This window comes from Diprion similis, chromosome 8, assembly GCF_021155765.1.
Source record: "Diprion similis isolate iyDipSimi1 chromosome 8, iyDipSimi1.1, whole genome shotgun sequence".
NCBI classification, from domain to species: domain Eukaryota; kingdom Metazoa; phylum Arthropoda; class Insecta; order Hymenoptera; family Diprionidae; genus Diprion; species Diprion similis.
In genome coordinates this window covers 21853902-21880538 of record NC_060112.1, presented here as the reverse complement: position 1 = coordinate 21880538, position 26637 = coordinate 21853902, and the positions used below count along the sequence as shown (strand labels likewise).

Sequence of the window (26637 nt, the reverse complement as noted above, 5' to 3'; positions counted from 1 at the left end):
CTCTACGGACATTTTGTCTCAATGGAAAATGTCTATTATGCACATTCCTACTTGTGAAATATTACGTAAGAATTACTTTTGCCCACCACCCCCAAGATAAGCTCATGTATAGATTTTTTAACCCCCTTCTCCCCATTCGAATCCCTCACGTAATTAATGAATGGCCCTTAATACACAGAATTTGAATGATTGTACAACAATAATACGCATTATACATATACAGCCAAAATTTACCCGGAGTTGTTTGCTGGGCCTGATCGCTGGTGTCCTGGATAGCATCTTCGTCGGTGATTAGATTGTCATCAGGACTGTTGCGTTTCGGTTCGATGTCGATACCGTTCGCGCCTGCATTTATAGTTTGTGACTCCTCTGGTTCTATAACGAGAAAGTGAGAAAGAGATGAATAAATATCAGCTCCTCGTGGAGATCCGTATAAACATTATATTATACACACACTGAAGCGTATATCGGACAAAGCGTTTCTTTGATCCTTTATAATCCAGCCATTGGATCGCTACAGCGCGCAGCCATGTATAATTTAATTGATATCGCGAAACGCTGATCTACAGGGTAAAATAATTAGCAGAGCCCCAGCTTTCGCATTCGCATTCGCATTCGACGTCATAAAGAAATTTCAATACATCTGACAGTTATCGTATTATAAAATAATACATGACACCCAGACGTACATTTGAAGCACACAAACGTCAAACGTATTTGATTTTGAGTTGCACAAAGCGATTTTTCAGACGCCATAACGGTTGACTTTACAGAATTGACCGCTTTTTACCATCAAGTAATACTCTAAATCGAAGTAAACCGCAGTGGAAGACCTCGATTTTCTACATGTAGCAGACGAAAACTACACCAGTAATCACCGGTTTTCAAAGAACAAGAACTTTAACCGGAAACCAGAAAATGTAAAGTTCTCACGCGGAGTTTCGTATCAGTTGGTGATGATGTCACGCTGGTCTATTCGGTCAGTAGTTTCGCGGTCTGGTATGTAGAGCGTGTACAGATAATAGTTGGCTGCTCAAAGTAACGAGGCATTATTTTCATAGATAAGGAAAATATTTTTTAAACAAACTTCTCCGCCAAGTATTCTTACCAATATCAAGTTCGCGAGGAACTTTATTAAAACTGTAACTAAGAAACTGTAGTTTAGAATAAAAAAAAACAACACGTGACCGTGACGTGCTCTAGTACTCACTCGTCAGGACTTGTGATTTGTACTTTATCACCGCACAGGACTCCATTTTTCATTGTACAAGAGAACAGATCGACGAAATCAGGCAACGAAACGTTCATCAGACAATTTTCACTACTGTTTCAAGAGCTACCTTGTCAGCAACGTACCGACGACTGGATATCAGGTTGAGATCATACTCGGGGTACGCACTTTGGTTTTCAGTTAAAATTATCTCTCTTATCTCTTATCGCATACCAAGCTTGCGTGTATACACATGTATACGTATATAGATATATTAATCGTCGTTGTCGATGAAATATCAACACCAAAACAGACCACGCAGTGCATGGTGATATAGATCGAGCAATTAGATGTCCGATTGTTGTCATGTACGTACACATATACATTGTTGTTCTAATCTATGTTCGCTAAAGTGGATCTGATGAGAATTGTTGAGTAAGTCGTTGGCTTGTTTCAAGTAGGAATATTCTAACCAGATACCCATCCCCGTAATTGCTGCCATGCATCTGTCACATGCAATTATAGCTATATGTTTCGAACACAGTGTATATAGTGTCAAACGTATGTATGTATGCTTAGAAATCTGTTAAAACGAACCAATTTACGGTGTCTGTATCTTATAACAGTTATAACTTGCAAGTTCATATGTAGCTAGAGACTTATACGACACGAACGGGCCGTATCAGGGCTCAGGACTAATTAAGTAGCCAGCTACAAACGAGTGCATTCAGTTTTAACAACGTCCGCCGAGGCAAAAAAGAAATGGGGAAAAAGTTGCGGAAAAGCTTGGATGTGTAAAGTTGAACCTGCGTTTTTTTTTGTTTTTTTTTTTTGTGAGAATCGTTATATACTGCGAATAATATTATCTGTAATATAAAACATACTTGTTGATGCAGACGTACAAACTCGTAAAAAAACTGAAAACGAAGCCAGTAACGTTACCGTAAACGATGCACGTTTTACAAAAATCGTTCCTTCGCAACTTTAGGAGTGCAGTCTGAGACTTAGTAAGCCATAACAAACAAACAAAATATAATCATTATAAACTTCATCCTGTTAAGAAAAAACCCTCTTTAATTCCAAACAGTTTTCGATCATTAATCGACCCATTCGACATAGGACCGAAATTCTTTTCCAAATCCGGATGTACAAGTGCGTACGTAGTAAACGAAAGATAAAAATAAAAAATAAAAAATAAAAAAAAACACGCCAGTTGGTAGTGAATAATATCGGAAATTCGGCGATACGTCGTACCAGATCTATAAAAATAGACAAGACCTGAGAAAAGGAATATTATGTCACGTGCTCGTCGCTGCTGCAGTCGGTTGTCCTGTCTAGACAACTTGAAACGCCGCCTACACGCACGCAGAGCAGACATATACCTACGGACTAGTAATAATATGAAACTAGAATGAGATAGAATAAGAAATGAATGAAAAAAAACGTCTGAGTTCTGAACTTTTTCGTTTCTTGTGTTGCTTTTGAGCGTTTGTGTATTTCACGGGAGGACGAGCCTAGGAATCCCACGGCTACGCATGGTTACGCACGTTTTGTGTATGTGGAAACCCATACACATATGTTGATAGGCGTGCATGGCGATGACAAAATACAGCACATGGCGCTCCTCTTTCAAGACTGACGATGAGCCGATGATCTTATCGAGAGCGTACATTGCAGTGCACAACGCGATACGCAGCGTTGAAGATATCACGACCAGAGTGAACTGAGGCGTGACGAAAACAGTCTTCAAGACGAAGAAGTCGTCCTCTAGGAATTAGAAAAGTGTAATAAGCAGCACGCATGGGGTTACAGTGTATGGATGAAATTTAGGAAGAAGAAGAAGAAGAAGAAGAAGAAGAAGAAAAATTGTGTAGAAGAGCGGAACTAAAGGGGGTCGTGGGAGTTACTGGGGTGCAGCAGCAGCAGCAGCAGCAACTGCAACCTGGAGTAAAATCCAATTAGGCAAACCAAGCGAGAGAGGTGTACAATATATAGAAGAAGAAGAAGAAGAAGAAGAAGAAGAAGTTGCTCGTTACGAAAGGCGGACAAATTACAAGTGAAACAAAAATAAGTTGAAGAATAGAATGAAGAAACAGCTTCCTATTGCGAGTCACTTGTAACGAGTAATTATATATAAGTAAGTGTTACATAGAAAACTCACAGTTCACAATCAATGATTCCTCGAACTGCAAAGTTTAGGTATCTATACGTCATTAATGAGAATGAAAATAGCTGCGTGTAGTCGGTTTTATAGAGTTTTCAAAACATTGAATATACTTGCCGCAAATCGCTGTTGAACAATGACGATGGACATTATCAAGTGTTTGTTACATAAACCTACAAGGTGGCAACTAGAGTACATATATGTTAATAATAATAATAATAATAATAATAATAACAACGGGAAAAAATAAGAACGTAAGAATTTGCTGTGACGCAAAATTCTGATTCGTGATTCCAGCAGTAAAAACTTCATTCAGCACCAGCTCTCGGATGACAGACAGGAAGTGAGGTTTAAAATCGTCTCATTCTTTACCTGCAGGTTGGATACCTTTTGTCAAATAACAAAAATTTTCAACGACTGACGATGAGTAAGCGAGTGTTAATATACCGAATATTTATGCACTTTGTTCCACATTCTCGCTTTTTTTTCAACACCCGTATAACCACGAGACATTCTCACAACTTTTCCACTTGTTAGCTACGATAATTAATCCACTATCTGAATAGAGTATAAGATTGTAGAGAAATACGTCTATAATGGCGACCGGTAAGAAACGAAACCTGTACCAGGATCATCACCGTCGAACGAACCCTGAAAAACAAATTCGACTATACCAAGTTATGCATGTATCGAACCCTTGCAATTAGATATCGGAGTCGCAAAGACATTCATTGTGCCATCCGAGCGATTAGGGTCGCACGTGTGTATCGTGGATGTGGATCCGAAGGAACGAACCTGGGCCAGAGTTCGTGGTTGGAAAGCTTGAGGCCCCTTTCTTCTTCCGAACGGTGGATGGAGAGTACAAAGGCTGTGATTAGAGGGGACATTCTTTGTTTCGAATTTGTTATGCGACAGACGATCCCGAGGTACACGATGTTCTACACTACACCTATCCTTATAATATCCTCCGGGCCGTATGTACTCCGCATGATCACCGGCACATGCACATCGGACACATACCAACTAACCGGAGGATATTACGAAGACGTTGGATTGAATATAAAGTGCCGAGAGACCCGAGGAAGAAGGCGCGGACTTTTGTATGCGTGTGGATGTGTGTACATAAACGTATACCCGCTGACACAAACAACGATTCACCACGTTGTGCCCGCGCCTTGGAAAAAGATAGAAGAAGAGACCAAGGGTGGAGTTGGAGAAAGAACTATCTTGAACTGCAACCCTGCATACGAATGTGATTAACAACAGAAGTTTGGAGGGAAAACCGACCTTCACGTTTATGTCTTTGCCTACGTCAAACCTAACAAGACATAATAAAAGCATAATGACCATGTATGTACGTTGTATGAACTGCGAAGAGTAATTGACCGAGGGAAGAATTTTCCTTTTAATTACGATGTCTGGTTAAAGGAATTGTAGGTGTGTAAGGTAACAGACTATACCTGCATGCTACCTACAATGCTTATTATAGGCAATGAAGAGTATAAGGTGCACGGGTCAAGTGTGTACGCGTTGGCAAAGCTTGTCGGGGCAGTGGTTCACCGACAAAAGACAGAGAAAGAGAAAGAGAAAGAGCCGGGAAAAAGAAAGTGAAGAGTAAAAGGAAGGAGGGAGGGGAGGAAAAAAATATTACAAAGGATGTATGTACCTGCACAGCGCGAGAAGCGAAGGAAGGAAGAAACGAACGAACGAACGTTGGTACAAGCCGAAAGAGTGAAGTTTTCGTGGACTAATGGGCAAAAGTACGTACAACGTGAATTGCAGCACATTTTTCCATTGTTCTCGTGTGAACAAATCCCAAACAAATTTTAATTTGTGAGCTCTGTCTGCATGCTGGCGATTCGTAAAGCATTTTCCATCTCCTTTCTCGAATGTTCGCGTGGATTCTTTTTCGGAGTGAAGAAAAATCCTTGGTACGGGTACTCATGATTATCTTGTGTAAGTTGAAAAACGATCACAGTAGAGTAAATAATGGCGGCGGTGAAGAAGAAGGATTATTGAAAGGAAACACTCGGAGTAGATTTTTGAAATAGATGCACTGATACATGCTGTAGATAAATTCCGAGTAGTCGAATGGAAAAAAATGTTAGTCAACGCGTTCTTAGAGTTAATGTTACATTTCGTACTCACGTAACGATTCTCTGTGAAACGTGTCAAGCGATGGTGAAATTAAGAGAAATTTGCTAATTGTTGCATACAATTATATTAACTGCCGACGAATTTTTACAGATTGAAACAGTACCGAGCTTGAAATAAAAAGGATACGAGACGATCAACTGCGACGTAGCCTCAGGCATCTCGAGTCCTCATAATCACTCTTAATTTCATTCGGCACCTGATAAGCTTGGAGTAGATACTTTCGTCGTGTTTCCAGTGCCTGAAGCACATCATGTGCGATGAAACGAACTTTGCCTAAGAACCATTAATCCTCTTTCCGAGTTAAAGAGTTATACCATACCTATATAAATCAAGTGCAATCAATTGAAGTTAAGTAATATGTTCACGGTCCGACACTTGATTTCGTTCGATTTAATCGAATGAATCAGCAAACTGAGTGTCGAAACAACAATTAACTGATGAAATATTTGATTGTTGATTAAAAAGATTAAAAAGGTTTAATTGGTAATATCGTGTAGGTATAATCCATTCAACCTATAGAACATAATTGCCGAGCGTGTATCGAAAAATCATAAAGAGTCGTCGAAAATTGAGATGAAATTTCTTTTTTTCCTCAAACAGGTATATATATAGTATATATCAGGGTGGTTGTTAAAACAAGTAAAATTCTGAAAAAATTAGAGATCTGTTTGTTTTTTTTTATTTATATTTAAAGCCGATCTACAACGATCCAACATTGAAATTCCAAAAGAAAAAAAACATTCAACGACCACCCTAATATATATATATATATATATACATCGATGAGAAGATTATCATGCGTGAGTTAAAATTCGGCGCCTTGAACACACAAACACGCAACCCGAGACATTATACTGGCGTATTCAAGTATTTAAGCACCTGCCATGTACTTGACCGCATGCACCCGAAATAAAAAAAGATAAACTTATACACGAACCGCGTGGATTGCCTGTTCCCGAAGGAATCCCGCGCACGTTACATCCCAGCAGCACCGGATCACACGGCGAGGGCAGAGGGCGACCTGCAGGCCGACCGGAGTCACGCAAGACTGTGCATCCGGTGGGTGCGAATGCGATCGAGGTTCGAGGTTGTGCGGGAACGTGCACACGTAAAGGCGATCATTTGCCACGTTGTGTTACCCGGTAACTATACATCAACGTGAAAGCGAAAAGCCATTCGTTATGACATTTGAGCTCGCATAAGGGTGTAGAAAAGAGTACCTTGTGCGCTGTCAAAACTTGTTGGAAACTTGTCACAAAAAACAAAGAGTGTTTGCGATGCACCGTGATAAGCTCACTGCAAAATTGTTTCCAAACCCTTCTCCTTGAGGAGTAATGGTCAAATTGCATTTGAGAGTAAACTACGAAGAAGAAGGACGTCATTATTGACCATTGTTAAAACTAGAGCGTCCCAGAAGTTTTCCTTGTGCAGCATCGACAATGCATAAAACAAGAGCGCGTATTTTGTGCTCTGAGAGTTCAAAATACTCGACTACACCCGTTACATTACATACAGCCGTCGATGTGATACAAACTTTGGCAAACAGAGACTGAGGGGGGAATCCACGCCAGGGGTTCAAATTGCGGGCCGTCCGAAAAATATTATGCAAATGGAAATTTCTTTCCACCTTCTTTCCAGACGCGCATTGAGATCGGATATTTTCGATGGGGTAAGAAATTGGCGTCTCGCGACGTACATACATAACAGATTTTCCGTTCTCCCTTAAGAGGAAGCTACGATCGATTTTGAAAAAAAATCAATACATCCCCGAAACGATGCTACGCAGTAGATTGTTCCCTTGGAATGCAATGATTCATGAGTAACAGGATCTAATGAAGTCGTAATAATCATCGAAAACGATAAAAAAAAATAACTGTTTTCGTTTCTAAAAAAAATTGTCATTTACCCAACGTCTGAGACTCGTAAATTCTATAAAATCGTGCATCAATTACCAAAAATTACAGGTTCTTTCATTTCTTATTTATTTCTGCATATTTTGTCTTCGGTATTGGATGTAGAATTGGATATAGAATAGACACGTACGCGCAAAAAAATCGTTCGATGATTTTCATGACTTCGTTAGATCCTGTTACTCATAAATCATCCAATCCCAAAGAAACAATCCACCACCTATCATATAGTTTCGGAGCTACATTAATTCTTCGTCAAAATCAACTGAAGTATCCTCTCAATCCCAGGTCCTGCAACAAACGAGAATCACGTGATTCGATTCAGCGGAAGAAGAGAAGAACCTCGAACCCAAGTAGGGGTAACTTTCCATCTCTTCGGTGTTCCAGGGTAAAAGTGGTAATCCTGGTGGTCGTTCGGTTCCGCACTTTCAATCACTGCTTCACAGTAGTAGCAGACAATCAGGAAAATCCACCTACGACAGCTAGGGGTATATATATATATATAAAGTCTAGAAAACGGGAAAACTTATTTGGACAAACGAGACCAGTGCCAGATCCATTTTTGCCGACGCCACTTCCTGCAGACTATGGAACAGGACCTGTTTTAACCGGTCGAGTCGGTCGAACGCAGAAACAAACAGACATACAGACAGACACACGGCATCGTAGCCGGTCACCGGACGGAAATGACAAAATTCCGAACCTGGAAGGAAGTAGGGAAAGGACTAATTAGGAGAGAAAGGCCGTCGGAATCACCGCCCCGAGACGCCCCATGAGGGGAAGGAATTGCCGATCTGATTCCTAGGATAAATAGGCCAGCACCGGAGTAGAATCTTTGAATTGCGACGACAGCCGTCTTCGCGATAACCGCACCGACATGAAGTTCCTACGAATCAACGCTGTGAGTACAATAGAATAAACGAACTAAACCGACGAAAATCCGCCGAGTTCAAGATTGCTTTTTCTGCTTTTCACTGTTTTTTATCCTCCTTTACCGGGCTGGAAGCGGCAGTATAAGCAAAAAAGCTGTTCTGGCTTCTCCGTGCTGCGTGGAATCTGGACGGGTTGTGTGTACCCACCTACGTGTGTGCGGCCGGGTCGGCAGTTTTCGTATTGTGCAAAGTCAGTGGTACATAAAGTTTGAAAACGCTGTTTTATACATCCCACTCGATCCGCACGTTACACGTCTACGCCACCCACCCGAGTTTTACATCCATATATGCATCGTGCATACCTTTGGATACCTACTTCGCCAGACGGGGTTAAATATTGCCAATTTCGAACACCTTAAAGCTGTACAAATAGTGGATGGATGAAATAGTTCTAAAGTAGCTGAGTCACAAGTTCTGTATAGTTCACGAGTGAAGTAAAAGTGAGGATGAAGTTAGTAACGTTACTGTAACGATTTGTAAGTATGTTTCGGAGAAATCGTTACTTTGAAACTACAGGATCGTCTGAAATTTGATAACCCCCAATAACCAAAACATATCATATTTTAAACATCGAACTCTTTGAAAGTCATTCAGATATTGCAGAGTAACGATTTTATCCCAGACGATTCGTTACGTTAACGTAACTAACTTCAGCCTTGTAATTTAAAAAAACATTCTGACAACCGTGCATTTTCATCATCCATGATGAAAAAAATCTCGCTAATTCGAAACATAAGTGTGTTTTGTTATACCACGATTTCCTGAATACCATAAAATTCCAAAATGTCGACAAAACACTCCATTCCTCAGCATGAATCGTTACGACAACCTCACCAACTTCAATATAATTATTTTCTACCAAATCGTATCTATCCATACTATCCCTTGCCCGGAGCCAATAGTTTATTACCGCAAAGGAATACAGAGATTTTTCAATACAATCAAGTAATGGTAAACAGCTACGATATCAGCATACAAGATGAAGCACGAAGCACCTTATAGACAAACTATAGGCGTCTATAGACTATGGGTTAACGGCGTGTGTTTCAATACATCCTGCTTTGTTCTCATACACATGTGCCAAGTTGAGTTGAGTAGATGGCTGGATGGATGGATGGATAAGGGGGGGGATGTTGATTGTAATATTTCACACCGTTTGCATGTACATAAGTGTTTGAGGGACCTTTTATTACCGAGACTCGGCCAAATGGCAGGTAATACAAATGGGCGCGGTGAGCTCAGAACCGGTGACTTGTGCTCGCTATTCCGGCGTCAAGGTAGGCTGCACGTTGCAATAATCGACGTTACTTGACGCTTTCCACAAAGTTAAACACTCTCACTGCATCAATGAGTACAGAGCCGATCGGCGGATCAGTTGCGACACGGTTCAATGCGCAGTAGAGAAAATTGATGAAACCGCAAACCAAAAGTCGCAATATAATATATTGTTACACGTATTTGGTTCTCAGTTATTCAAGAATTCCTTATAACAGATTCGTTGACGATCGTTTATCGATTGTAACCTTCTAAAGGAGTTGGTTTGCTCTCAGCGTGAGTGAACGAAAAACAGGAATCCATACGTAGAACAGTGTGTAATAGTATCGAAAATTATACGGTCGGGCGAGTAGAACAAGCTGAAATTACTGGCCCTTTTTTTTTGCTTCTGATAGGTGTAATCCCTGCAAAGCATGCTGGCTGCGGACGACGATCATACCTATATATACCCTGAACAAAGCTTATCTTGAGCATCCGCTTTTCGTGGATGAGATTTTCAATTAACTCTAAGAACAACAAGGGAATAGAAAAGCTCGAGGTAAACATTCCCTCTGATTTCCTTTTTTTCTCTCTAATTTCAGGTCATTCTACTGGTATCCCTTTGCCTGGGTGTTAAATCAAGCCCCAGTGAAATCGAGGATGTTGCAACCGAATCTGGACCGGATCGTGGTGAAGACAGCAGCGGAGAACCAACCAATCCAAGTTCAATCACCGACGAAAGCTCCGGATCTTCATCCCTGAAACCGACCAAACGAGGCGTCTACTACCCGGGACCGGGACTCGGGCATCATGGAGGTCACGGCGTTCACAGACCAGGAGGATATTCGGGATACGGTAGCGGCTACGGTTATGGTGGCTATGGTGCCTATGGTGGATACGGTGGCTATGGTGGCTACGGTGATGGCTCGTTCTACACGGTTCCGCAACCGGTTGCAGTTCCCGTTCCTGTTCCCATAACACGACACGTCCCAGTCGCAAAGCCGGTTCCGGTCCCGGTTCCCGTCCCGGTTGTGGTCCACCGCCACATCCCTTTCCCGGTGACCGTGAACCGGCCGGTTCCAGTGCCAGTTCCGGTTCCACATCCGGTGGCCTTCCCGGTCCCCGTTCACTACGCACCGTTCTACGGGGGAGATTTTGGAGCTGGATACGCGCCTGGATATGGCGGTGGAGCAGCCGGCTATGGTCACGGATTTGGGAGTCCAGGGTTCGGCCATGGCTACGGATACGGTGGCCACGGTCACCATCATAGCCAACACCACTTCAAGGGACACCATCATCATCACTAGACAGAGAGGCGATGTTCGAAACCAAATCAAGGTGTGCTGGATTGACTTGTCCACGATCAGAAGCTTTATAATAATAGAGTGATCATTGACCCTATAAGCTTCAACTTTAAAATTAATATCGCGTAATAGGTATACGTTATACCTTTCTTGTCATTGTTTAAATAATCATGCCTTGCGCGTTTTATATGTTGTATAAAATATCGTTATCTGTAAGTGTTACCGATGTGTTGTAGGCGTGGTTATATATGATGATGAAGCTAAAGCTAGCAGCAAAACGTGTTAAACTTTTTCGAAATAGAAAAATGCACTTCAGTTTTATACGTATATATATATAAAAGTATCGAAAGTTCAAGGTATTTCACGAAAATTTTGAATTTTGGACTTCTGTATAGTACCTTATTCGAATGAACATTAGAATGTTTGGCTTCTAGCTTCAGTCTCGCGTTTATATATGTGTACCAAATTAAATGTATCGTCTCTTATAATATTATAAGTGTTACATAGTATGATAAAATTAGAAGCAAGCTTCGACTAATATATACAATTAATTTGATAATAAAAGTGTAAATTAAATTGTACGCGCGTCAATCGTGATTCTTGTGTCTGGTTACATCATGTGAAAACCCAATTCCACGCAACGCGCACGTAGTACCTACGTAGGTATATATATATAACACACAACAATTTTGCAGTACAATTGCTTTGCCACGGTGTTGGTGCTCGCGGGTGTTTAATTACGTTTTCAAGAGCCTCGGAAAGTTGTTGGTAGGTACGCGGTTGCGACTGGCTCATATATGCACGGTGGCGATCCTGCGACGACGCGACGCGACGGGTGTATACGACACGTAGATACAACATACAGTGGTATTTTCGCAGCTGCGGTTCAACTTTGGGGAAAATTTCAAACCGCTCTGCCTGCTGCTATTGCTACAGTAGAAAGGTGAACGACTCTGACGGAATTAGAATATGGATACATACATACACGCTGCAGCTCATATCGTTGGGATAAGGTATGTATATCATATCATGCGGAATGAACTTGACTCGGTTCAGAGTGAAGTGCAAAGATCCATTCTTTGTGCGGCCGCGAAAATTCCCAAAGAATAAAGTATAGAGAGTTAAAAATAGAAACTGAGTTTCGATCAGACTCCGCACTGAATCACTTCGTCGAAAGTTGAACCAAAGCTTCGACGAGTCGTGTTGATCATATACGTACAGTTTAAATGCAGCAAAAAGTAAATCGCACGCATTACTTGCACATGAACACTAGAGTGGCGCAAAAAAACCGACTATTTTTTTTTGAGTCTCGTGTGACAAAATGTTAGTTTTTGATGTTTTAAGAGCCCACTCCAAAGAACAGCGCAAAAAAAAAAATTTCAAGAGGCCGCTCCAAATTTTTTTAAATGTCAAAAATCGTCAAAAAATTAAATTAAAAAAATTATATTTTCAGTGTTTTGTTTCATTTTTAATTCATGTCGTGGTGTATTGTTATCGATTCTTTCTTACTAAATTAAAGAAAGAAAATTTATGAAATTTTAATATGAATATTAAAAGGTCGCTTGGAAAAATCTAAAGAAATGCACCAAAAAATTGAAATAAATTATGAGCGACCTTTCAAAATTCAAATTTTGAACTGAAACTTTCGGAAACTTATTTTTTTTTGTCTATAAAATTATACCGTAACGAGAAAAAAAATCAAAAAGTAGAAAATCAAGCTTTTATAAGTTACGAATGAAGATTTAGCTTATTGTTCAATGTCTATAATCAACATTTATTCGATTAAATATAAAATCAAGAAAAAAGTTATATTTTTTTCACTTTTCGTTGGCCTGTGTAGGTAATTCGTTATCGTAAAAACTGCAATGCGATGTAGTGCAAAAAGCGTATACCTACATGTAGAATGTATAAATTGAACCCTCGTTTGCACAACGTTGCGGCAAAAACTATATATTCGCTAGGTAACTGTGTGGAATACCTGCGTCCAAATTCGTCGATACCAGTTGGCTTTCACTTCTCTGCTGCTGCTGTTGCTGCGACATCGACAACAACAACGACAGCAGCAAGCAAGTATTGTATTGTACATATCCACAATAGTACCTCGAGGAGTTGCTGCAGCAAGTGGAATCGATCGTTCTCTGTAAAATCGGATTTGCAGTACCTTACAGTCGTCCTCTGAGTTCTCTTCTCTCGAGTATGCCATAGCATTGACATGTATATGTATGTATATTGTACATTTGTATTATACATACAATGCATATACCAAAGACAAGTGCCCGCAGGCTCTACTTGCATGGAAAACCACCTTTAAAACCGTGTAACTATTTCAAATATTGAACCGATCAGTATAACCGAGTTCTCTTCGGTTCTCTTGGAATAAAACGCAAACGAAGATTCTAAACATAGATTTTTGCGTTGCTCTCGCCGAATCGTCGAACGATTCATTATGTAACGATACGTAAATGCGTCAGTTTGGAATACCTATAGGATGTATATGAGGCATTCTACCCCCAAACCGATGTACGTCTAACCCTTAGCATCGGGGATTTTTTTATGTTCAAGAATGACATTTAAAACGTAGAAAAAGATCATGTTTCACCGAGTTCTAGATTTTTGAATCACGGGTTCGTAATTATAAATATTCTTCAAAATATTCCTTTCTTAACAAAGAATTGATGAAAAAATTTGAAGGCAAACGTTCGAGGCCATTGATTCGATAATTGTGTTCTCGTGTTTTTGGGAGCAATAAAAATCGGTGAAAGATTTTCTTCTTGCGTACACTCTGCACCATATTTAAAGAGAGAAAAAAACTCGACGATGGTGAGAACCAGACATGAGTCAGTTTGGGATGGAATGCCTCATATATTTGTTTATAAAAGCAACGATTAAGAAATTTTTGCTCGATGGTTATACACAGTAACTCGTATCTGGAACATCGTTTTATAATTCTTGCAAATATGTTGCACCTTGAAAAATCATTTCAAGTTGACAAGAATAATACAAAAATATTTCAAACCCTACTCCGACACCTACTACCGAAAATCAAGCCGTCGTCAAGGATCAGAAATTATCCAGGGTGCATACACGCATGTGTGTGATGAAGATTACACGTTCACGTGTGAGTATAGACTGAATTCCAAAAGCAGTGACAGAATACTCAAGCCATTCAGCCATTCAGCCCCCGGCATGAACGTTGGAAGATTAATTTATACCTTTACCGAGAAGGCATCAAAGCCTCGGTCGCTAATTAATTCTATAACCATCAAGTAAAACAGACGAGATTTACACCAAACGATCTACAGCTGACTATTCCTATACATATATGTAGCTGCAACGTGTGCATATATGATGTAGCATGGAAAATCGCAAAGCCATTTAAGTTTCTGTATGGAATCTCACACACACACACCGATGTTCTGGATTTTCTTTTACGTGGGTACTGTAATAGAGGTTCCATAAATATGAAATTCGAATTTCCTGCTCAATATCCCTATTTTATCGAACTTCAATTTAGCCACCCACGGCTACGGTCTTTATTGTAACCGCCTACCGAGGTTCTGCAACAGGAAGGGAGCCGATACATGTATTCTTGAAAGGTTGTATTTACGGTTCATTTTAAGTCGATACATCGCAGCGTTATCGTTACGATGTCAAGATTGTAAATATGTAGGTAATATTTAGAAAGGCAAACGATTATATTACAGAGCTATAGTAATACGCGGAAGTAAAAAGTACATTTTTTTTTCGCCCGAAACTCTTATACCTGTAACTTCGAATTATCCTTGTCACGCAAATTCATGAAAAAAATTTCACGTATCACATGCCTCCTCTACATACCGGGAACGCGATGGTAATAACGATTCGAACGTCTCGCTTATGATTCGCCGAAGGTGGAATTCCGCATACAGCTTTGAAACTCGAGAAAATCGATTCGTCAATTTTACCTACTTTAACCTGCATCGCATAATTTAAGCTTTGAAGCTGCCAGGAACTCCGAGAATTTATGCAACGGATTCCATAATTGCGTATAACGTACGTACCTACGTAATAATTTAATACGCTAGTTCGTTATCGGTAAACGTCAAGCTTCAGTATTCGTCGATATCGTATATCGCGTTCGCAAAATTGAGAGATAAACTTTTTTCCCCGTCGTTAAAAATTATTTTTAATCCGCGTTGCGCATGTTAATAATTAATTTTTTTTTCCTTTTACCCATTTTCTTCTACATCCTATGTAATTTTTTCACAGTCTGTATCAATAACAGTATTGTTGTTTTGTTATGTAGTTGAAAAAGTATGTAAAAAATAAAATTAATACTAGTGTAAATGTAGAATCACAACAAAATAACAACACATTTTTCACATTAGTTGAAATCCTCATGCAGATTATACAATTTTATTATAACGTATAATGATAAATAATTTGTATTCTACACATTTGATTCTCTACAACAAAGTTCATGATTGTTGTTATTGTTGTTGTTTTTGTTATCATCTTCATTATTATTATACGATTCTCAGTCGTCTTTCTGAGCTCTAATTGTTAGATATACACGAATCAAGTGAGCAATTCCCCAGGTCTCAGGCCTTTGAAATCTGGATAATCTTAAGATCCGTGATATGTGTTATATAATACAACGCCAACATGCGTCTGACCACAAACCGAGCTTTGAATTGAAAGCACATCATCGGGAATAGGCTAAAACCGTATTATAAATTATATCTAATCGCACGAATATTAAAAAGCATCGAAATATTAGCCTACCAAAAAGATCGTGCTCGGTTTTAACTACGGTCTATCATAGTAAAAACCTACTAGCGAATTCATTGGTGAACCCAATATAAAACATTTACCAATGCAATAACAGGCATTCGATATTTGGTACCATTTCAAATATAATCTATAACGTATATATCTCGAACCTTTTCATTTTTCAAATATCAAACATAAATTTCTATCATTCAAGTTTAAACATCGATATCATCATTACCCGAGATTGCATCTTATAGTTTCAAAAACACGATTTACAAAATTTTCTCAAATTTTGCCAAATTAAATATTAAAATTTTCATCTATAATTAACTATGCTCTCTATCGAATCCAGATTCAATTACACAACAGCTCTCGAATTTAATATCCTGTATCTCTCTCTTACAAATAACAAACTTCACCAAAAGTCGAAGCAAAATTTGATTCTCGTATTACAGAAACTCCGTTCCCTCCATTATTTGACGACCCCCCGCCCCCCGCCCCCCTCCCGCTTGCGTCGAAGCAAGCCTTTCTGGCAGGCATACGACGAAGGATAGGAGATGGGGGGGAGGGGAGGGGGGGGGGGAGGAGTACCGGGGCCACTGTACGTTGAGAAAGGTTATAGTAATCGAGGGAAGGCTATATCGACTCGCGAGTACGAAAAGTGGACCGGCGCACGGGGGACTTGTAAGAATACGAACCCGTCGGTCCGTCCATTCATCCGGGGATACTTACTAACAAACAGGCTGAGAGAGGATCGAGAGGATGAGCGGAAAGGTGGGGAGGCGGTGGGGGATGGGGGTGGGGGAGAGGGAGAGGGAGAGGGGGAGGATTTGAACTGGGCGAGAAGAAGAAGCTGCCGCGAGTAGGAGAGGCGGTCGCGCCTCTCGGACACGGCTTTCAAGTTCAATATTGTAGCGCAAGCGCGAGCTTGCGAACTAAACCGCTATAGCGAGTGCGTGCGTGAGAAATATCCGATTGGAGAGAGAGAGGGGGAGGGAGAGAGAGAGAGAGAGAGAGAGAGAGAGAAAGAGAGAGGATCTGCTCACGCCTTGCGGAGACTCGCTCTCTCTCTGTCTGTCTTTCTCAAGGCTTCGAGAAGTGCGGAATTTACGTGCGCGATGCCGCGACATTATGACAGTTTATATGGGACGTTCCAGGCCATTCCGACCTGACCGTGACCCGCAAGATTTTTTTATTTTATTTCCTCTCTTTTAGTACGTCGTACGATAACGAAAAAAATCTAGAGAGAGAAATGGCAACAGAACGGTTTACAGAATGTCTCGGTCAAAAAAAAAAAAAAAAAACAAAAAATAATTATTACAATAGTAATAATAATAAAAAAAAGAAGATACTTTTATCAGGCAATCGCTCGAATAGCGAGACTATCACTACCTCTACCTATACCTATAATAACAGTCGAGAATACAGCTTTGCATGACAAATTTTCAAAAAATTTTCATACGCAGTGAATTCTTTGTGAAAAAACAAAAGGTTTTTTGAACCGAGTCATAAGATAATAGTAGATGAAGGTTTTGTTTTTTTTTTTTTTTTTGGAGGGATGTACAAGCAAATTGTGAATTAAATGAAGAGAAAAGAAAAAGAAATTCGAACGATTTCAGACGCTTAATTAATATAAGAGCGCGAAACTTTCTTATGCAGTCCAATAAAAATATCCAGCGTAAGAATTTTTCAATCCTTTTTGTTTTTGAAAAAAGGATTTGCTCCTGCTGATCTTTTTGTTCTGTTTTCTTTTGCTCATTACGATTCATTGGAACATTATTATATGAAATTGACTTGTACCCATATCTCACAAACCGAATAACCTTCCTATACACACATGTATATATGTATACGCTCGTCAAATTCGCTTTGAACTAAAATCGTTTCCTCTCTTTACAAAGAATTTTTCTACGTAAGTCTGATCAAAACTGATCATTTGTTTCCAGTGCCTCGGCGCATGTTAAACTAAAAATATGATAAAAATGGCGTATCATACCTTCACCTAACAAAACCATTACATTTAGCTGTATGTAAATTCACATAAAATTCGCGACACGTTCCGTCAATATTTCCTTACGTGTACGTACCTTTAAAAAAATTTTGAATAAATTGAAAAAAAAAACACCCCATTATATTCTACCGGACCGACATTCAATACTCGATTACACGCAAAACTTTTAACCAAAGATCGGTGTCAATTTCATACGGTCGAAAAGTCTATTGACCTTCATTGAATATATATTCCTTTCGAGGTTACGTTTTCATATACAATAATTTACATGCATGTGTGTGTGTGTGTGTATAATATATACATTTATATAAAAATTATGTACAAAAAGGAAACAGATACCATAAATATATATATTAGACTGTATCAAAAAAATTGACTATTTTTTTTTTTAATGGTATACTGAAAATATTGTTCAAGATGACGAAAAAGAAATACCGTAAAAATTTCAGATTTTAATATTGATATTTAGAGGTGCCTCATCGCGATTTTCTACTTTCCATAAGAATAACATGGCAAAAATGGTTTTTGCTCCTTGCGATTTTCATAACTAGATAACGACGCGTCGTACAGAAAATTCAAAAACATGTTTCTGTAGGAAATTGAACGTTCTACAAAAAAGGTCTCTTGTCATTTTACGATAAGTCTACTTCTTCAAAAGTTATTTGAGGTCAAACATCAGCAAAGGACCTCAAATAACTTTTGAAGAAGTAGACTTATCGTAAAATGACATAAGACCTTTTTTGTAGAACGTTCAATTTCCTACAAAAACATGTTTATGAATTTTCTGTACGACGCGTCGTTATCTAGTTATAAAAATCGCAGGGAGCAAGAACCATTTTTGCCATGTTATTCTTATGGAAAGTAGAAAATCGCGATGAGGCACATCTAAATACATCAATATTAAAATCTGAAATTTTTATGGTATTTCTTTTTCGTCATCTTGAACAATATTTTCAGTATACCATTAAAAAAAAAAAAATTGTCAATTTTTTCGATACAGTCTAATATATATCTATATATAGATGGGCGCGTTGTAACAGTCAGCCGGAGGAAATAAGCCATAGACGAGGATACTTACAAGCTAGTGGCTGGACCTGGACTCTTTCATACCCACACCTACCGTAACGTCTCGAGTTTCGGGCAAGAGCTCGTCTGGCTTTTTTGTCGACTACGAGGCGGTTTACTTTCGGCGATATTTCGAACGAGGTAAAGCGAGACGGCGAGGTGGAGTAGGTTATAGATTATACACCGTATGGAGGCATGGAGGCATGGAGGCATGGAGGCTAGACTAGGGCATGGCTGCAGGCCGATATTACCTGGGTATACGGGATTTAGCCTCGGATCAATGCAAAAACTCGACTCAATCCATATCGTATCTAATACCTACTTACACGTATGCACTCTGCCGAAATAAACCTAAAACTTTATTATATTATACACGTATTTACATTTTACTTATGCTGTAGAAATTTTTTTTATATAGATATACCTATAATTGTAATAAGTTAAGAACGCGCCGATCCTTCACCCCCTGAAAATCTTTTTGTAATACGAAGCGAAATATTCTTTCCTAATCTTATTATAACAGTTTTTAAATCAAATAGAAACGGTTTATCCTGATTTTAATTTCCCTTTTTATTATTTCGTACGTTCTTCTTCGTCGCTTTGTAGGGAAACGAAACGCGGTTTCCGTGTGGCGAGTAAAGGAGGAAGGACTTCCCGAAGGAATATATATATACACACACATATCGTTATACATAATACGAAGCCCCATCAGGAATTAGCGTCGTCGTTCTTACAGCTCGATAATACAGTGTTCGTAATACCTTGTTGCATACATACGGCAGTGATCGCGTGCATGAGAGGATTACATATAACAGTAGGTGCAACGTGACAATCGTGTTTCAACTCCGACCTGTATTACGTAATATACAGCAGTTCGTGCAACATATAATTTCCGATATTCGCGCTGCTCGAAAATTTGTCTGTAGCGATAAAAAGCTGTTTATGAATTATACATGTAACATTAGATATTGAAACTGCAATTACGGGGTTGAGATAGTTTCATTCGTCGTTTAATTTTTATTTCTTCAAGAATTTTCCTCAATTGTTAATTATAAACTGCAATTTTCATCGGTATAACACGTGTGCGTGTGCGTGTGTGTTTGTTGATTATTAATATTATTAATAAAACTAGTGCGAACAGACGATGCGTGATATAAATTTTACGCGATTACGTCAACACGGACGTATACATTTCGTATAACGCAGGTTACATTTATAACCGCGTTAACACCGACGTTAATTAACAATTAAGTCCAACGAAAAAATAAAATAGCTACTCTGGACGAAATACGAGTATATGTGTGTATATATATATATATATATATGTTACGCAACTTATACGCATGACTCGTGAGTGGTAAACAATCCTTTTTTCATCCAGCACAACACATAAAGATACTTCGAAATTTTCACAAATATCGATGGAAATATTTGTGACATTTTTTGTCCATATATATATGGATATACGATATATAATTTAATAACATTTATTATACAATTATAACTTATAGGGAAGCCTGGAAGAACTTTGTTTGATGGAACGAATTTTTTTTCAAAATATTTGTAAAAAATTAAAAATCGAGCAAAAACTTCATACTTTGAGGGAAATGAAAAAAAAACAAACAAAAAAAAAAACACGGGGAGATGAATATTCCGCGGCACGACCCATAGATTATGATTGTTCGTTACGCAATACTGCATGCATGTCAGAATGTGACTATATTAAATGGCATTTCTGCCATTCCCAGATAATGAATCGACTTGCCAATAAACTTTTCAAAAATCGTTAACTAACGTTAAAAAACAGTAGCAGGCAAGCCAAGCAAACCGTTACGTAAAAATGTGCAAAAAATGCGTTAGCTAATACTTGTACGGTACGGGGTTAAAAAAAAAAGAGATAAATAAATAAAAAATGTTAGGTATACGTGCGCTAATGGAATTCGATGGAATGCAGAGTTTGGTTAAAATTTATTATTATATATTAAACAATAAACAGTATCATCGATAGGTTTATAGACAAGGATTATCAGTTTTTTCAACACCGACATACCGCAAATCTTTAAAACGCTATCGAACTCCACCATCGCAGTGCAGATCGCAGCATTTTCTGCTTTATTCTGTTATTATTTCCTTCTGTTCTTCTCAACTCTTGTTCCTCTTTTCCTTTATCTTTTCCTTGCGCCCCTCGTTAGATAAGAAAGGTTCTCGGTGATCGAGACAAACGCCAGATATTTAGGGATGGCGGTGAGGGTGGAGGTGGGGGTGGGGGTGGGGGTGGGGGTGGGGGTGGGGGTGGGGGATGAACGCGCGAGAGGAGAGTAATGGACGAGCATCAGATCCCTCGATCCCGCCTGTTTCTGTTTCAGAGGCCTTGCTTCTGTTCAAGGCGAAGTAATTGAAAATATGATCGTGTGCCATCGGGCCTGTAGATAAAGAAAGATGAATAAGCAGTTGCTGCAGAAGACGAGGACCGCTGCTATTTCATTCTCTGTGTATATCATACATCTCGAGGAGAAAAAAAATAAAGGTTGGCACGAAAAATTTACTGCGATTGATTGGCCAAAATTCAATACCATTCATTCATTTTATCATACAGATAGTCTTACACTAAGTATTTGTCAAATTTACATTTTTTCAAGCTGTGCGAATTAAGATCTCTTTGAAAATCGGAGTTACAAAAATCGAAAATAATGTAATAAACTCATCGATGCTACTTTCCACGAACTAAAGTTACTTTTTCACAGATTTCCTTCTTGTTTTTTCAATATTCTGATCAATATTTTCATTTTTAAATCACAATCAATGTGGTTGCGATGTGTTATAAAATTGATATTTAATATCAAAATGATTCAAAAAACAAAAAAAAGTAATTCATTTAATTCGTACAGCTAATATTGTTTCGATTAATATTAGACCACGTATAAACGCAATCTATATGCAGATATAACATTAACATGCTATACCACATGTTATTAATTCCACAATCCCTTTAAACCAATCTGAATTTTCCCTCGAAGCGCGCGTTTCACGCCTGCAGCAACTCACGTTTCAAATGTATAATAACTTGACCTTAATTTATTTCAAATTTACATAATATCGCATTCGTCGTTCATTAAAGTTATAAAAAAAAAAAACAAAAGATCCAATTCCCGTTATCATTTGCAAAAGCAAATTGCATTTTACACTCGCACAGATATGAACTTCCTATAAATATATACATGGGTATCACTGAGATGTTATAAAACCGACAGCAATACCCCCCCCCCCCCCCCCCCCCCCCACCAAGTTATGGCCGGTAGGCGAGGCAATTATAACCGGATATTCGTATTGCCTAAAATCCTGACAAATCGGGTTACCATATTTTATACGCTATGTAACAACGTAATCCTAAATGTTACGCGTCTCAATTTAAACGATGCGACAAGCTCGGACATATTATGGTAAGCCGTTTGTGAAAAAATTTGCCTGAGGCTCTCTGCAAGTTGCTTAAAAAAGTTTGTTAAATCATGCAGATGATATATATGTAACATATGTAGAAAAAATTTCCTTTTGAGTAAAAGTAATGTTCACCGTCCTTCAATTTATTGATGAAAAAAAATTGTAATCGAATATTATAAAAGTAAGGAAATTTTTCGAAATAGTCATTTGAGGATTTTCGATATGCCAATTTTTTTGTTTCTCTCTCTCTCTCACTCACTGCATCCTAAATTTAAGAGTATTTTGTGTTTGTCGCTGACGACGAATCTGAAATCAACTTTCAAAAATTTAAGATGGTGGATTCGACGTGGTGGACGAAAATTTTTGATTTGATCGAATACGGTCACGAAACTGTACTCCGGGGTTTGCGGGGTCGCTGATTGGATTCGCCATGGTGAATTTTAAAAAACTGATTTCAGATTTATAATCAACAATTCCCAAAAACCGCTGAACAGTTATTTCTCCGGATTCGATAAAGTTTGAAATTTCCATCCGCCATATTGAATCCATCATCTTGAATTCTTAAAATTCGATTTCAGATTCGTAATTCAATATTCACGATTTTTTCTAACAATAATAATTCACATTATATCGCAATAATTACTCTCGTGTATTGAAAACCTATAAGTATACTTCCAACAAAAGCAAAAAAAAAAAAAGAAATACGTTGAAAATTTCTCTACATATACAAAAACACGGATATAAAATAGATGGTAAGAATATTCCTATCACTTAGACTCAAAATGTTAACCAACCGAATTCTAAATAACGTGTTACGATTCTAGACGGAAGTGGAGAAGAGGGAATCGACTGAGGCCTCGAAGAGGAAGAGGAAAAGGAAGTGGAGAATACTCGCGAGGAGACGGTGAGTGAAACGCGTCCTTGGAGAGAGAGGTAAATCAAGAGAGAGGGAGAGAGAGAGGGCGAGAGGCGGAAGAGAAACGGGAGATGCGCGCGGCAGCCGACGAGAATAGAAAACCGCAAGTATAATGTAAAATCTGAAGAAAGTAGAAAAAAAGTGGGATGTGGTGGGGGGTAGATATGGCGACGGTAGTTCTGGCAATTTAGTTGAATTCGCATGTGTACGATGCAAGACATTCGCGAATCGCCATATTGTAAATCTGTCGAAATTTTTTATAGGATAGGTACACAAGACCATAATTCGAGGGTGCAAAATTCTGACTACAAATAATGGAAGTTTCGTTTACGTATTATATACATATAAACGATTTTATATGTTATTAAATAAATTATTTATCTGTATAAATAAATGACTAACGAATCATAATTATGTAAATAAATATTTTATGATTATCTGTTATAAATATATATTATATTTGAATATTTTCTTCAATTTATTTAACAATTATTTATGATCCCTTGCATAAATGATATTTAATTTTACTCTAGCTTCTGCTCGTTCCAACGTTTCTTTCTCTTTTCTGCTTTCCATAGGTATAATATAGGTATATAGTTCCTACACCGCAAAGGCGTGTGAAAAATCACGTCTCGCAAAATTACCGCGCGAATTTCAGCGAATACGATACACAGGCTTCCCATTATGTGTATACCTACCCCGAAACAAATAACAGGGTAGGTATAAGGTAGATTTATTCGTGTAATTCGACGATGGTAATAGGGAGGATAAATTGGAAGTGTAACATTTCTTTTTCTAGAACTAATACAAATAATTGTTATTAGCTTTGGCGTCCGAAGTAAGTCCGGAGGTGTAACTGAGGGATTCAAGCCTCGGTTATGTGTATTGCATATCGAATTCATACACGTATAATTTTATATTCGTATTATACATAAATATATATAATATATATCGAGTATAAGTTGTATGTATTATACATGCATAGATATATAATTAAATAACGCGCTTGGTGTATCAAGAAAGAAGTTTCGATATGGCGTTCGCGGTTGAACATGCAGCATAACTCACCAAAGATTAGTGAAGGAAGAAGAAAAAAATTCATTACATATATATATATATATTATATATCCCTACATTCGCGTTTCACGCACTTGGCTCAAACTCAAGCTCGTATTTCAAACATGAAGCTGCTTCTAGTTAGAGAAGAGAGAGAGAGAGAGAAAGAGAGAAAGAGGATGGTGGGAGGTGAGGCACTTCTGTGCACGAACCTAGTCAGAATTTTCTTGAAATTGGCTCGGCACTTACCGCGTCGTGCCGCAATGAAATTCCTAAGCCCCCCCGTCCTTTTTCGCCATCTTCTTCCTTAACCGCGGTAAAATACTTTGACGAAAATATATAACGTTATAACCCGTAGATGTATAGCACACGATAAATGCCGGAAAAGAAACATCGTAGATGAACTGAAAATTTCACCTCGCTATATATATATATATTTATATATAAAATTTTAAGACGACTAACCCCGACCGAAAAGGATTAGTTGCAAGTCTTACGGGTAAAACATTGCCTTGGCATGTGAAAAGACATTTTTGGCACATTTTTGCAGCAAGGAAGAAACTGGCTACACATATATATACAGGTATATGTAATATAGAGAGAATAAAAAAAAAGGGGGGGGTGGGGGGTGGGGGGTGGGGGAGGTGGATAAAAAGAAGACGAGGCTTTATTTCGTCCCCGGAGGGGAGAAAAAAAACGATTTCCCTCCTCTTTCAGCTTTACTCTGAAAACTCGACGTAAATTAGTAACGCAGGTGATGAATCCCGGTCAAATCCACGTATTTTCGGCAAATTTCTTTCGACACAAAACGGTAAGTACCTACCTACTCTTAGGTATAGTTCTCTATATGCATCGCGCACGTGTTTTTCGATTACAGGTAGGTAAGGACGGTCACGGAAGGAGAGGGACGATAGTGAGGGCGTCGTCCCGCATGACGGATATAAGGTGCAGCTTTGTTCAACCCTCCCGTATGGCTGCAGTGTCGTCGGGGTAAAAGTGGACGATACCGGGCGGTGTAAAACGAAGAAGAACCTACATGCATGTACATACATACATCTATCGCTAAAGACAATGCTAGCGTTAATTCGATACACGTTGCACAACCGGGGTTTCCCACGCGCGCACCTAATGCTCCTCATATGCTGCCGGACACAGACACATATAATATATATGTGAATATATATAAATGCATGTGTGTCCGTGCAGCCATCCCCCGAGGACCAAAGCTCGCACAATACACTGATGATCAAATCGACAACCATCCGGGGCATAACAAATATTACACGCTGCAGGTATGTGCATGGCCGGCAACTATTGTGTGGATGGTGTGGAGACATCCAAACTCTCGGAATGTTCCGTGTGTGGTTTTTCCACACACGGAATTCGATCACTGCAAACCAAAATTTCTTGAATTTTACAGGCCATGCTACAAAATTTGCTGAAATTTAGAACACGAGAGTCATATCTGTGCGGTTACGGTGGACCGTCGTTTTCAGATTTTTTATTTAGTCATGGCGAAAGTAGCTCTCCTTATGGAATTTTGACTTATAAAATCATTCACAAGTTCATTTGTATTTAGGTTCACCGAGAAATCACAGAAAACCTAAATACAAATGAACTTATATTGAATGATTGTGTGAATGATTTTATAAGTCGAAATTCCATTAGGAGAGCTACTTTCGCCAAGACCCAAAATAAAACTGAAACCGAAAAACATGCCCCCCCCCCCCCCCCCCCCCCCCAATCAGAAATTCCTAACTTGCCGGCCCTGGGTATGTGATATGGTTATACGTTTAGGGGAGGGGGGAGCTAATGTTTTTGTTCAATGGTTTCTCGCCTATGAAGCTGAAGTTGGTAACGTTAACGTGACGAAACATTGGCCGGGGGGGGGGGGGGGGGATTATTTTGCAAATTTATATATATAGTGACTTTAAAGTGGTTGAGTTTCATTTTTTTCAATTCTTTTACGATAACGAAAGTCGGATGTAAACGTTGCGATGCGATTACGCATTGTTGGGAGGTGTCGTTATTTTGGAACATGGTACAGTTTTTTTTTTCTTTTCCTTTTACTTCAATCTTTCATTTAAAAACGCAAAAAACAAAAAAAAAAAATTAAATATCGCATCGCACATCGTATTCCGCGAGATTTTTAAGGACAATTCCAAGTAGATATTTCCCAAAAAATTTCCTATTTCTCTATGTTTCAGATTTTTTCAGACGAATGACCACCCTGCAGTTTTTTTTTTTTTTTTTTTTTTTTTTTCAATCTTTCGTGAGGTTAACGTATATTCAAGCCTGTTAAATTTTCCAAGTTCTCCAAGAACTCGTCAAGATGTATAATAATTGTGCAGAGGAATTCTCTGTATACCTACGCTCTGAATTTGAATAAAATAAATTTTCACAGATTCAAATTTATACTATTATCTATTACAAATATATGTATACATATACGTTTAATTTCTACAACA

At 38.7% G+C, this 26637-nt stretch overlaps 1 protein-coding gene across 2 annotated transcripts in view; it reads right to left on the bottom strand.

Annotated features, from left to right (window-relative positions):
- LOC124409834 overlaps positions 1 to 26637 on the bottom strand; it is a 33106-nt gene that overhangs the window by 5494 nt on the left and 975 nt on the right. The window contains exons 1-2 of one of the 2 annotated variants that reach the window (XM_046887726.1): positions 1211 to 1346; positions 235 to 375 (exon numbers count right to left, since the gene is read on the bottom strand). In XM_046887726.1, coding sequence (XP_046743682.1) covers positions 235 to 375; positions 1211 to 1256 — 187 coding nt within the window. In that variant the 5' untranslated portion in view covers positions 1257 to 1346. Of the gene's footprint in view, positions 1 to 234; positions 376 to 1210; positions 1347 to 26637 lie in introns of those variants that run through there. The other variant, XM_046887725.1, reaches the window with a different exon arrangement.